At 42.0% G+C, this 14,707-nt stretch overlaps 1 protein-coding gene across 5 annotated transcripts in view; it reads right to left on the reverse strand.

Moving 5' to 3' along the window:
* Positions 1-1,164: 1,164 nt before the first annotated feature.
* Map9 (microtubule associated protein 9) overlaps positions 1,165-14,707 on the reverse strand; it is a 34,623-nt gene continuing 21,080 nt past the window's right edge. Inside the window, exons 8-14 of one of the 5 annotated variants that reach the window (XM_021158535.2) lie at positions 14,533-14,603; positions 13,099-13,267; positions 11,135-11,224; positions 9,742-9,903; positions 9,464-9,609; positions 9,147-9,279; positions 1,165-2,680 (exon numbers count right to left, since the gene is read on the reverse strand). In XM_021158535.2, the coding sequence (XP_021014194.1) occupies positions 2,558-2,680; positions 9,147-9,279; positions 9,464-9,609; positions 9,742-9,903; positions 11,135-11,224; positions 13,099-13,267; positions 14,533-14,603 (894 nt within the window). In that variant the 3' untranslated portion in view covers positions 1,165-2,557. Of the gene's footprint in view, positions 2,681-5,441; positions 6,611-6,656; positions 7,088-7,593; positions 7,901-9,146; positions 9,280-9,463; positions 9,610-9,741; positions 9,904-11,134; positions 11,225-13,098; positions 13,268-14,532; positions 14,604-14,707 lie in introns of those variants that run through there. The other 4 variants (XM_085835812.1, XM_085835809.1, XM_085835808.1 and 1 more) reach the window with 4 other exon arrangements.

The raw sequence follows: 14,707 nt of genomic DNA on the forward strand, positions 1-14,707 counted from the left end.
TGGCAGATTTCCTTAAGGAAACTTCAACTCTTCTAAAGAACCCTGTTATTCCTTGTGATGTGTGTGGTATCTTTTTGCTATTATGGAACTAACTTTCACATCAGAGTTTTGTTTATTATTATTATTTATAAATCTATATTGATATTGGTACTTTTGAAGGAAATGCAGAAGAAGTCTTATTTCTTAAATAGGCAAACATATTAGGACCATCTCATCAGGCTTCTTTCCTCTGTAATTCAGACTGCCACATTCCAGAACTGGATGCGCACCCACTGTCCAAAGCTCTGCTCTACATTCACTGCAGTAGAAAGGGTCAAATCTGATTTAACCATAAATCCCGCACAGGTTGAGTACAGGTTAAGTTAGGGGAAAAAAACTATTACTTGCTCTATAAATCGACCCATCCTAAATCACATTTGAGGAAATAACATTTGGGTCCATTGGGCTCATCTTCATTTGTCACTTCATTCTCTTCAGAAGCGATCTCAAGAAAGTAGTATTGAGCTGTCTTCTCAGAGGGTCCTGTCCCAGGCAGTGCTTGCCGGTGCCGGGTACATCAGAGATGGACCAGCAGACTGAGCTTTTCTGTATGCTACAAATGTAGGCCAAATGACTACTGTTCTGCTTGTCCCACACGTCTGTGGTGGGGAGATGTAGTACATAAATGATAACAATGAATGTTCACTAAGTCCTTATGTCCCAAATACTTTAGATGACTTAAATCGGCCATTCGACATGATTTAGTTAGGAGCTAACAGCGGTAACAAACACAACACTGTAGAAAGTTGTCCGGGAGTGGAAGTGCACACCTGGTGGTTTCTGATCCCTAGAAGCAGCTAGACCTTTGTCTGATCTTCCTTTGAGTTCCTTACAATGTGCAAACATTTTTTTATCACTTCCAATTTACTTCACGATGCCCTTATCACTCTATTCTTGCAGGCTTGATTGTTTGCAGTTGTAGGAAACCTCACAAATGTGAGTCTTGAATCCCAGACAGACAGACAGCATACTGCTGATACGCTTTCAGTGACCACTTCTGGCAGTATGCTCATCTGTAGATGTCCTGTATGTGAGTCCATCTGCTCCGTGATGCTGTGAAGCAGTTCATGACATCCTGTTTTGTGCACATCCCATGATTCAATACTGCTTAGTGGGTCTTAACACAAGCTGCTGGCTTTGTTGGTATTTATTAGATATGTGATGAATATCTTAAATCCCATGAATCCTCATTTCATTTTACAGATGTAAGAAAATGGGCATGCCTCACCAACATTGCCTGACTTTACACCCTTGGGAGTGACAAGCATTTGTAAGGTCACAGTCTCTGAGGTCACATGGGCTTCAAGGGAGATGTGGAGTTCTGTTCCCCACGACTCACATGTTAGCTGTATGGCAAGTTAGTTTGGACTTCCTAAGTCTCAGTCTTTTTATCTGCACAATAAAGCTAATAATACCCACCCTGAACAGTTCCAACAAAGTTGACAAATCACATCTATAAAGGTCCAGCAGAGACGACATAAGAGCTAAGAGAACCATAGCAACTATGTTTTCCATCGATTGTCTCTGCATTGCATGATTGCCTACGGCAGCATCCCAACAATTTGTCTGTTTTAAGAGATGACCAGTCAAGTATAGGACCAGTTGATACAGGGAGAAGTAAAGGTCAAATAAATAAATAAATAAAAAATAAATAAACAATCGAATATTTTTACAAATTTACTTTCTCATTCAACCACTTCCATATGCAGGTTGAAACCCTCTTAATTAGTTCAGAAAATGGGAGTTATTTTCATTACCTTTATAACTTTAGTCTAGAAAAACTTTGATAGTCACCTTGAAGTTTTCACAACTACTCTACAAGAAACCACTACCATCAAACTGATACTTTTTTTTGGTGTCAATCAAATAATAAAGATATTGAGATGGGCTTTAGAAAGAATATTCCAGAAGTGAGCCCATTATAGAGGTGGCTATGATTGTCAGGCAAGCCTCAAGTAGGCAAACCACACCAAGATTAAACCCTATGGCAAAGTTCTTCACTAAAGTGACTGACTAGAGTTCTGTGGCCTCAACTGACTGAGTCGATAACTTGCACAGCAAAGATACTTCTCTGACCTGAAGAACTGGAGTTAAAAGAGATAACATGCCCATAGTCTCCAGGGACCTTCAATGCCCAAACTACACTCTAGAAGCACAGACTTCCACAGACTGAGTCATCTCTACGATTGTGGTATCTAGCCGGCATTCTTTCATTAGTGGGATCAAACATGCTTTAAAAAGACTCTGAACTCAGTGACAGTGACCACGAATCACCCCACACCAGACCGTTCAGGACATGATAAAGCTTCATGCGTCTGGATTGTCCCAGCAAACTGATGAGGACACTTCAGAAAATGTTTCCACTGATTCAACTGCAAAGCATCTCTTTCATGCTCCACAGAAGCTCCTGCAGGGAAGTGACATAGAGTCTTCTAACCACAAATAATGAGATGACTGGTTTTAAATCCATGAGTACAGTTGATGAACTGAAAAAAAAAAATATCAAGAACCAGAAACGTCAAAATACTTTTGAGGGCGCAGTTCTGCTCGGAGGACTCCATGGTGGGTGTGTCTCGCTCTCAAGGAAGGAGTGGCGCTTCTTCTGTTTCCGTTCAATTCTTTCTTGCCTTTCTTTCTTTTCCTAAAAGGGGGGAGCGGGGTGGGGGGGAATGACAGAAAACTCTAAGGTTATATATACTATGTGAACTTGCTATTAAATCGGATTATTAGAAGAAAATAATTCATTTTAAGATCTCCATATACAATTAGTTGTTTAGTTAGTGATAAACAAGCAGCTAGGGAATATTGCTGATTTGCATGATTATGTACAGATTTACTATGAATCCATATGAATGTCACATCATCTTGTTTGTTTTTTGAGAGAGACTCTCATCAAGCATGGTCTAGCACCAAATCACTACACAGTCAAGGAGGACCCTGGACTTCTAACCCTCCAGCTTCCCGCTTCCCAACTGCTGGGGTTAAAGGAGTGAACCAGCATCACATGCCTGGCTTTACCCTACATTCAAAATGTTGATGGCACAATAAAAATTCTGTCCAACTAGTCATGGAAGCTTACAACTACAAACCTAATATTCAGGAGCCTCAGGCAAGATTGCTAATGAATTTGAGGCTAGCATGGGCTACATATTGAGTTTTAGACAGCCTGAGCTATAGAGAGAGACCTTGCCTCAAGTAGATGATGATGGTGGTGGTGGTGGTGGTGGTGGTGGTAGTCATAGGAAATAGAGAAGGGGAGGATAGGAGAAGAAGGATTTTAGCAGTGACAAGAAGTAAAGTTTTCAGCATGGGGATACATACACAATCCCAGCTCTTGGGAATCTGAGAGAGGAGTCTCGTTAAGTTGGAGGCCAGCTCTGTTTACACAGCAAGACTATGCCTCACAAACCAAAACAGAAAACCTGTGAGTGTGCAGGTTTATAACAAACATCGTGACTTTGAAGTTAGTGGTGACCTTTGGGTAACACACTTCCGGAAGGAGACCGGAAAGAGCCATGTCTGACTGTGCCTGCCTGACGGCAGCGCAGGACATCTCAGATGCCGAAAGATCTAGTCTCGAATTTTATTGAGCCTGTGCACATTACAATTTCTTGCCCTTGCTGTGAGTCTTTGTTCAACTATTTGATTTATCTAACTGCATAGACACCAGTGCTTTTAATTTTTAGTAGTTTGGGTACTTTCAGATGTTATTAATACTGTCCTTGTGAGTTCTGTTTGTTATTTTGAGTGTTAGGTTTTACAGAATGTTATTAAGAAAGAAGTCAGCCTCAGAAAGCGGTGGAGCATATTAAGAACACGTGAGCAGCCACTGAGCAGGACCAGCTCTGAGGCCCTGTGTCAGCTCCCTCAGGTCCCACAGAACATTTCCCTTCCCCAACCTTTCCGCTGTTTACCTATGTTTAGTTTCACTGATCAACCTTTTATTCTCTTAAGCAGCTGTGGGCACTGACCTGCCTGACAGCATCCACACTGAATCTTAGATTAGGATACCTTGATGCTTTTCAATTTGATAGCATGGCTTTATTCCTTGATGACCCTGAGCAATTAAAGGTTTAGAAAGTGTGTCAGACCCGGGAGACACTGAGTTTCATTTTATTTTGGTTTTGGCAATAGCTTGGAATTTTCTATGAACTGCACTAATCCTTTCGACATTTTTTTTTCCTGCTGTAAAACAAAGCCTGGAAGTCTAAATCTCAAAGGCATTAACCAACAGCAAGTCTCCTGCCACCACTAATGTGCGCCACTCCTCACATATCATGTCCTCGTGTGTGATAGGCTCCGAGGTCTCGGTGGAGCTTCTACTCTTCTGGCACTGTGACACCTGGATGTTTGTTCCTTCATTCAAATGTCAAGCGGTCACCTTACACTTGGGGCCATGCTCAGGGTGCTTAGCAATGCAAACACAGAGACACACAGGCTTTCTGTTGCTCAGAAACGTTTCAAAACGGACTGGTGAGAACCAAGTAAATTGATAACATATAATCCAAAATTGTGTCAGTTTTTATGAAACAGAGGACAGAGGAGCAATGTGTGTCCTCAGAAACGTGGATTAAAGTACAGGCGCACCCGTCTGAGCTGACATACGTTGGAAGGCCACAGCATGTGGGGACTCACTGGGGGAAGAGGTTGCAAGCAGAGAGGTGTCAAGGGTCATAGGTCAGAAAATCTGGGAAAAAGCTGGTGATGTCAGAGGAAACAAAAAGGACGCCACTGGGACCAAGGCATGGGGGACAGGAGAGTCATGCCACATGGGAATAATGGGACATAAGTAACAGTGAGTCATGGTACTATCCAGAGTTCAGGTGGCAAAGGACTGTAAGGACATATGCCAGAGAGTATTGGGAGGACACTGAGGGAGGAGCACATGTGTGTGTGTGTGTGTGTGTATGTTTATGTGAGCATGCTACCATCACAGGGGAAGTGAACCAAGTGTTACAGCACTTGGTGGCTTGGCTGATCCAAGAACTTTTCTACTTTGGTTTTGGTTTTGCTGGTGACAGAGACAAAACAAGGGAGGAAGGGGCTGGGCAGTGTGAGGAATCCCAGAAGTGTCCACCAGCTTTCTAGAGCGTTAGAAAAGTAAAGACAAGCAGAATACGAGGAACCAGAGCTGGCAGGAGCTGCTGAGTAGAGACTTCATTATTTCTTCTTTATTTCTGATTAAGTTCCAGGACACATGAGGAAGGTTATTTAGAGAGAGAGAGAGACTGCAGCTTCGCAGAGGGAGAGGTAGAATATTTCTATTTTATTGGTTGAAAAAGAAGGTTAGTGGCTGTTGTAGAATATTTGATCGCATTGTGAAACCCGAGATTGTATTATTTACTGAAAAAAAAAAAAACAAACTGTTTCTAGTGGAGGTGTGGCTCAGCCCTTAGCACACATGTTTTGTCCCTCGGCTGGAATAGAAAAAGCCCTGAGAGTACACACCTTTAATTCCAAACAATGAAGGTGAAGTTAGTTTATAGAAAAATGCACCCATGTTTGAAACTGATATCTAATTGAGTGCCACTCAAATTAATAAATCAGAGAAAGATACGACAGTATAGGATATGCCTAATTCACATGAGAAGAGAGAGGAAAAAGAGAGGCTATTTAAGAAAGCAGTGTAGAGAGAGGAGAGAGGAAAGGAGACAGTTTTACTGGAACAGTTGTTCATAGACAGGTTGCAGGAGAGAATAACCTAGACCCAGGTGAAGACAGAATGAGCCAGAGGATAAGAAGGAGCCAGAAGATTAGAACAGATTGCCAGAGTTGGTTTAAGGCCAAGCAGGGCAATTCAGGAGAAGGTAAGTACAACCAGGCAGCTTGGAGAGGAGTTTGAGACAGAACAGCTAAGTTGAACCAGCCAGCCAGAGCTCAGAAAGAATGAGAAAGGGTGAGCTTATCAGTTGTAAGTGTCAGAGGCTGAAACCATTATAGGCCTAGGTAAGACAGTATGGAGGCTAGAAGCTTTCAGGACTAGGCCTAGGTTAGCAGATGCAGGCACGGAGCAATGACAACAGGAGACTAGAAGGCACTTTTAGTAGTGGCATTTCCTCTTATCACTGAAGTGCTATCTTTCATGTTTCCACATTATGATAGCAGGTAAATTTGAGTCCCTTCTCATTTATACTTATTTTGAAGAAAACTCTATCTAGGCGTTAATGCAAAATCTACACATTCATCTAGACGCATTTTACTTGGTGTTTGAACAACTCTTGCTCTTCCATCCTAAAAGTTAGATCTCCTCTCTGTTTCTGATTCTCAGCTAAGACCAAACATTCAATTCTTTCTTTCTGGCTTCCTTCTATGACTCAGAAAAGCAGTGGTTCCCATGAGGCCCTTAGGCAGCCCTGCCTCTGCAGGCTGACGGCTTGGGGAAGACACTAGAGTGGATGCTGGCTGTCTGCATCTCCCATCAGTACAGACGAAGATGGAGATGTATCATGAGAACAATGTGGCAGGGTAAGAGCTCCATCGGAAGTCAAGATCTGTCAGTCAAGAAAAGTGAGGCGAGGTCTCAACATTCACAGCCTTGCTCCTGAGGATGTCTGCATGCTTGATATTCCTACTGAAGCAAAGAGGAACCGTTCAGAACCTTCCAAAGAAAAGGCTGTCATTATATCACCTGATGCAGCTGTGCTTCTTTTTCTCCAATCTATCTTCCAAGAGGAAACCTCAAACAAGTTTGACCTAACAAGTAGGATGCTGACAATCCAGGAGTAGAAATAGGTAATTCTTACCCTCACTATCGGGTAATGGGATACAACAATGTTAGAGTAGGTAAAAGAATTTGGAGAGGTTTCCTATTAGTTGTGCGAGTCTGGGTTCTTTCCTTCTCTTTACAGTTTCCTCTGCCAGCATAAAGTTTTAAAACAAATGGATAAGCTGGAGAGTGGGTCAGCAGTGTGCTGTGCGTTCATGCTCTGGAGTGCATTCCTGGGTGAAGTTTCACTGCGTGGTGCGATATGTGAGTAGCTCTTAAGGCTTTGAGGATGTTTTGTTTTCCCAAGTAATGATGAGAACAGGAACGTGTCAATCCTGCAATCTAATAATGGTTCAAAAGTCAAGTGTGCTCAGGAATCGAAATATTACTCCAGTTTCAAGGATATTTGGAAATAAAATGGAAACTTCAAACTTTGAAATTTAATTACCCAAGTGATATCATCAGTAACACAGATTATCTGACATGGGAAGTAGTCTAATATTTAAAAAACAAAAAACAAACGAGTCAAGCATTAGCTTTAAAAGATCACAAAATACCAACCACTTCATTCAAACATCATATTTTTTCATGTTTTATTTTTAAAGATGGGGCCTACTAGCTAATACTGACCATCTAATTTATTATTTCCCTGCGTGGAATTGTCATGAAGCAGTACAAGAGTCCCCACACACTGGCAGATGATGCCTGCTTTCCAGTCAAGACTGCTGACTTAGAGAGAATGGACACCTTCCCATCACTAGTCTTAAGGTTTCTATCTGAGAGCTTTGGGCTGCGTCTCCTGAAGACTTGGCCTGGGTTGGTCATGCATGATTATCCATTTTACTCCTAAATGCTTTATCATGTCTTCTGCTTTTAAGGAATAAAGTTGGTCTTGTGAGCTGTACGGGGTGCTAATCCTAAAACGAGTATGAAAAAGAAACACTCCCCGGAAGAAACACTGTGACGTGGGGTTGTATCACCCAGATGCACGATACATGAAGCCCAGCAACGGAACGGCTAGCACTAGAAAAGTTACACATCTACTGAGACCGGCCAATGGAGCACAAGGTCAAGAAACAGAGCCCCCAAGGCAGGGAGAGACGCTGAGCTCTTGCACCACCAGGAGAAGATGCGTCGATCAGTAAAACACATGTCCTGGGAAAATGAAGTTGGAATCAAATTTCCTGTCATGCATGAAAAAAACTTGAGGGCAGGCAGGGGAACCAGGAAGATAGATCAGAGCTACAAAAGAATGAGAGAGACTGGGGAACTGCAAACTACGGGAAGCTCTTTTCACCTAGGTTTGAGAATCAAAGGTCAAAAGAGAAGACTGACAAATCCAAAATAACACTGGAATGGGCATGGCCTCAGACACTGATGAGCCAAGCTGAGAAAGCAAGAGGAGAGTGGGTGGAAAACCTGCAGCTTCTGTCAGAGACTCTGAGTATATTTCCCTACTACAGAGGCTGCTAGAATCAGTAAGAAAAAGGCAATTCCAATAGAAAAATTGTGTGTGTCTATAATGCGACAATTTATAGAATATACATTCCTAATACATATTTATAACTGAAAACAAGCATGCTCAAGCTCAGTCTGGGATATGCAAGTCAAAACAAAACAAAACAAACCCTAACCTGATGCTGTTAGAGAGCAGATGGGGCTGAATTCAGTAAAGTCAGCTATGAAGAGAAAAAAACCAAAGCCCTGTTAGATGGATTATGGAAAAAATTTATGTGATCTAGTCATAGGAATGCCATCTACTTGCCCAAAGGATAATATTCATGGGTATTATTTACTTAAAATTAAGAAAATGAGTCTTTGTTTTAAAATAAAGAAACTAAATGTAACTTGTTAATATATGTAAATTAAAACCAAATATTTATTACTCACACATGTAGGGCAGCTGGATATTGTACCTTCCAACCTCACAGTTGATCCCTTTCTTTAAACAATGCCTACATGAAACCCCCTTCCCTAGATCATCAGTGAGATCAAAAGAGTATGAAACATAGACAAGGTTCCTCACCACCATTAACTTCAGTGCTATTGCACGCAATGGCTGACCACATCTACAAGACTCTCCCTTCCATGCGTTTGTCTGCTTTCTATGAGGTCAGAGGCATGAGGCACAGAAGCAAGAATAGGCATGATGGGAAGGGACTGAGGCAGGGATGCAGGCCTAGAGCATCACAACGGGTACAAGCTCAGATGTTTGCCATCAAGCTCAGAACCAAGGACAGACATGAGAGGCCACGGGGGAATCTAATCTCAGGGGAGGAAAGGCTGAGCACAACAAGGTGCACTCCAGGTGGAAGAGGACTGGGAATGAGAAGCAGAGAAGGAATAAAAATCAGTTAAAGTTAAAGTTAAAGGGTCAAGTTCATCTGCACGGGACACCTACCAGCCACTTTTCGTATTCACTGATGGCTTGCTTGTCTTTGTCTTTCTTCTCCGCTCTCTTCAGCTCTTCCTTTCTTCTCTCATTTATTTTCTCCTTCTCCTTTTGCTTGAGGAGAGCTTCCTTTCTCTCACTCCTGTGGAGGAGAACATGAAACACAGGGAGGTTAAAGAAGAGTATATGCCTGCGATGGCCTCCTGTAGCTTTGAAAGCCATGAGGTTGAGAGGCCTGAGGAGACCTGTAAGCAGTAATTAACTCCTTAGGGAAGCCTCAAGCATTAACATGAACCTACCGAACTGCGCATCGTGGGGGGAATTACCATTTTTCAAAAGCAGTTACACTGTCTTTCTTTTTCTCAGCAACCGCTTCCTCTTCTTTCTGTTTCTTTGCTCTTTCATATTCTTTCTCCCTCCTGGTCTTCTCTTTGAGGTATTCTAGCTTTTTCTCTTTCCATTTTTCAAATGCCTAAAAAAGTTCAGAGTGACTCTCTTACTTGCCATGGCTTTTTCTGAGGTCAGCCTAAGTACAAGAAATCCTGCATTCAAGCCCAGCACTGAAGGGCACCGAGAGCACAGTCGGCCCCCCCGGGGCACTCACTTGCAGGGCCTCGCCTTTCCTCACAGCATTTTCTTCTTCTGTTTTCTTCTTGTTCTTTTCCTCCAGCCTCTTTTTTGCAGCTATTCTCTTTGCTTCCTTTTCTTTCATGGCCTTCCAGGCCTCAAAGGACGCCAATGCTTCCTCTCTCTTAGCAGCTTTTTTCTATGTTGATTAAAAACAAAAAACCAAAAAACAAAAAAAGCATACAGTGATGTGTCTACACAGGAGTCGAAGCCTAGACATAAATGTAGAAGTATGTATTTGCCTTTAAATGTCCCAACAGTTATCATACAAGGAAGCGACAATGCAGTTAACTTAGTCAGAATAATTTGGACAAGCTGATCTACAAAAATTGTTCCTCCAATTATTCCCTGCTTTTTACAATGTCAAAGCACTTATCATGTTGACCTACTTAGAATTCATGAGAACGAAGCGTCTATTGACCTTGGGAAGATGCTAATAAATGTTTTCAAAATAAACTACGCCAGGCTAACTGGTCCTATAAAATGTTTAGTAACAATATCATGAAAGTTAAGAGATTATAAATTACGGTAAGTTGCCCAAGGCATACTGGGTGTGATGCTTGACTTGATCCCTGTTTTGGTACTAGGCAGAACTGTCCTATAACGTGAACATATACCAAATGTTAAATAAGGGAATAGCACTGTAAAACATGTAGGGGCTGTACCAGAGCTGCTGTGAAACAAACATAATGAATTTACTACTCTCTAAGCCTCATTAAGGCCTCAAATACGGTTTAACCTTAGAAGACCTAGATCGCATCACAAAGGTGACATAATTCAGCAGCAAAAGAACCCAAGGGCACACTCAGCACTCAGAGGCGCAGCCCCTGGAGGCTGCTGCACAAAGAACTGCCTGGCCCCATGCTGCTCAGTGGAGGAACATGTCCCTGTGCACCTACTTTAGTGTGGATCAGTACAGTGAAGTGGGAGAGAAGAAGATGGGGGCTCTCAGGTGAGAGGAACAGAGCGGAATCACAGTGGGGACAGGACAAAAGTCTCCCAAAAGAGGGGAATGCAGATCAGAGGTCATAACAGGAATTGGAAAAACAGAACAGGAAAACTGAAAGCCAGTGTGTAGCATCTAAGTTCTTGGCTAAACTCTGATCAAAGTCAATTTCTGTAACTGAATCTGTTGGTCACACAAATCCTAAGTTCACAGTCAGCCCTGCTGCTTCTAGCTTATGCGCATAAAGCTTACAATGTATGTGTTTTAATGTAAAAGTGAAATTGAACCCAAACTAAAAAGATGAAATCAGTTCTTCAATATGTCCATTTTACCACTTAGAAATAGTTCATTCGCTAACATTAAATATTCAGAGACATTTTGCCGATGTAAAATTCTATCTTTTATGATTCTGTCTTTGTGATACCTGTTCATTTTGGATCCTCAAGTTTTCGCTTTCAATTCTTTTTATTCTGTGCATTTCATGTAAATACACATTTTTCTTTTCTAACCACTCCTATGAAATTAAAGAAAAAAAGGTTATATGACACTATAAGGTGTCCAAATGACCTAGAATTTTTATCTTCTAAAATATTTGTTGAAAGAAACCACCACGAAATTAATATGTTTTATCTAAAGTAGTATTCTCTTTCCAATAATACTGTAAAACATGAAGATGAATATTGCTGTTTAAGAAAAATCATATGTTAGCTGGGCAGTGGTGGCGCACACCTTTAATCCCAGCACTTGGGAGGCAGAGGCAGGTGGATTTCTGAGTTCGAGGCCAGCCTGGTCTACAAAGTGAGTTCCAGGACAGCCAGGGCTACACAGAGAAACCCTGTCTCAAAAACAAAACAAAGCAAAAAAAATTAATAATAATAATAAAATAAATAAATAAAACAAAACAAAAAAAGAAAAGAAAGGAAAACCATATGTTTATCATCTTTCTTTATTGCAAGACTGAAATGATTTCCTATAATGGTTAAGTATATCAATATTTTACACTGAAATCCAAGAGTAAAATTTTCTGTAATAGATTATATTCTGTGTAACAAAACAAAAATAATTTTTCTTGAAGTTGTGAAAAAATTAGGAAAATTGGTCTGTGAAACTTAACAAAGTCTCAGGAAAGAAAAACTTTAAAAAAATTGTTGATCATGACCCACATAAACATTCATAAGAACAAAATAAAAGGCATGTAGATTTTACAACAGACTGGATTCAGCCGTATCTCTATATACAACAATATCTTCTCTTTCCTTAAAAACACTATTTTTATATTTTAAGCAAAATATGGCAACAAATACTTGAGAAAAACTCTCAGGATTTCCCACATACTTGTAAGGAAAAAACCTCTCTCCCAGTGATAGTGAGTGTCCAGTGACAGTGACTGTCTAGTGACAGTGAGTGTCTAGTGACAGTGAGTGTCTAGTGACAGTGAGCCCAATGACAGTGAGTGTCCAGTGACAGTGAGTGTCCAGTGACAGTGAGTGTCTAGTGACAGTGAGCCCAATGACAGTGAGTGTCCAGTGACAGTGAGTGTCCAGTGACAGTGAGTGCCCAATGATAGTGAGTGTCCAGTGATAGTGAGTGCCCAGTGACAGTGAGTGCCCAGTGACAGTGAGTGTCCAGTGAGTGAGTGTCCAGTGACAGTGAGTGTCTAGTGACAGTGAGTGCCCAGTGACAGTGAGTGTCCAGTGAGTGCGTGTTCAGTGACAATGAGTGTCCAGTGACAGTGAGTGTCCAGTGACAGTGAGTGTCCAGTGACTGTGAGTGCCCAGTGACAGTGAGTGTCCAGTGACAGTGAGTGTCCAGTGACAGTGACTGTCCAGTGACAGTGAGTGCCCAGTGACAGTGAGTGCCCAGTGACAGTGAGTGCCCAGTGACTGACAGTGAGTGTCCAATGACTGACAGTGAGTGCCCAGTGACAGTGACTGTCCAGTGACTGACAGTGAGTGTCTAGTGACAGTGAGTGCCCAGTGACAGTGAGTGACCAGTGACAGTGAGTGTCCAGTGACAGTGAGTGCCCAGTGACAGTGAGTGCCCAGTGACAGTGAGTGACCAGTGACAGTTAGTGTCCAGTGACAGTGAGTGCCCAGTGACAGTGAGTGCCCAGTGACAGTGAATGCTCAGTGGCAGTGAGTGCCCAGTGACTGACAGTGAGTGTCCAATGACTGACAGTGAGTGCCCAGTGACAGCGACTGTCCAGTGACTGACAGTGAGTGTCTAGTGACAGTGAGTGCCCAGTAACTGACAGTGAGTGTCCAATGACTGACAGTGAGTGTCCAATGACAGTGAGTGTCCAGCCACCATTTTGGACAGTCGCCTTTTTTGTTGCGCAGGCGCTGTGGAAATCGTTGGTTCTCATTTAGGAAATATTTCCCCTTTTACCTGATAAACAGCTGCCCTTATGTGATCAGCCTTGTCTGGCTCTAGGCTCTGCTTCCGTGGTTGCTTCTGGTCCAAGACTTTCAAACTCCCTAAATAGTGTGAGGAGGTAGCTGCAGATGGACTTCTTTTTGTGGGACCGGATCTCTTTAAAAACTCAGAGGTCATCAGCCTGGGAAGTTCCAAACACACCAAGAGCATGTGTTAGAATTGTACTCGCCAGTTATTTAAAACTATATTCTAAAGCCAGGTGTGACACCTCACACCTATCTGCCCTACTCAGGAGGCTGAGACAGGAGGATTAACAAGAGTTCAAAATCAGCCAGATATACACAGTGGGTTCCAGGCTACCCTGGGCTAAGTGTGGGAACCCGTCTCAAACAAAATGAAACAAAATTATGACTGGATGTAATAAATTATATAATTGCTTTGAAAATAATCAGGTCAAAAGAAGTCATGTTTGATTAATTCCATTCAATATAATTTAAGCTTTATAACTTTGAACTATAGTTCTCTTCTTGGATACTTATACAGCCTCTTAAAGAAACATGATCACATCTCAAATTATATGAAAAATATCAACCAAGTAGGTTTTTTTTTTTTTTTTGGTTTTTCGAGACAAGGTTTCTCTGTGTAGCCCTGGCTGTCCTGGCACTCACTTTGTAGACCAGGCTGGCCTCGAACTCAGAAATCCGCCTGCCTCTGCCTCCCGAGTGCTGGGATTAAAGGCGTGCGCCACCACGCCCGGCAACCAAGTAGGTTTTAATCACTCTTTGAATATGTTATTGTATTATTCTGTTACTTGAGTTGTTACAGAGTTATGCTCTAGCTATAACTCTGGAAGCATGAGACCCTGTATTTAGGATATTTATGGGAAAATCTAGCCTACCTTCTCTCTTGGTGAATAAGGTTTACTGCATGGCAGGACTAGTCACTCATCTGCACACCCCTCATCTGCCCCTAACCCACAACAACCCTCCTGCTTCAGCCTACCAAGTGCTGGATCACGTGCCAGCATGCTTAACTTCAAATGCTTATCATTTTAATAAACTCATTTAGCCTGTGAAAACTGTTCAATTTTTTCCCATGTTTGAAAAACAAACAAACAAAAACACTTAATAGGAAAAAAAAATAGGTGCCGACCTTCAGCTTATGGCCATTTATATAGCCTGCTTATCAAAATACAGGAGCTTTAGACAAGGAGCGGTGCGTGAGATTAGGGAAAAAACACAGCTGGAGAAGAAAAGCCATAAGAAGACTGCCTACAATGATGGTTTTTCTACGAAAGAATAAAAGCAACACAGAGTTTTGCCATCAAGTATCCATCCCGGCAGACAGTGGAAACGACCAGGAAAATCCACAGCAGCAAGTGGAAGTTGTGCCTGGATTCTAGATTACGGTGAGTTTTGCTCGATTAGATCCCATGCAGACTTTTACCTGCCAGAGGCACTGGACACTCTGTTATTCGTTGTCTTTTTATTCTTCGTGTTTCTGTCTTCATTTGCTTTCTGGATGGAAAACACAGAAACATTATCACTCACCATGAGGATGCCAGGCTGGGAAGCAAAACTGAGAATAGCAGCAACGAGCTGCATCTAGAGCAGTGGCCCTC

The sequence above is a fragment of the Mus caroli genome, unplaced genomic scaffold (assembly GCF_978045245.1).
Source record: "Mus caroli unplaced genomic scaffold, Mus_caroli_1 scaffold_3, whole genome shotgun sequence".
Taxonomy (NCBI): Eukaryota; Metazoa; Chordata; class Mammalia; order Rodentia; family Muridae; genus Mus; species Mus caroli.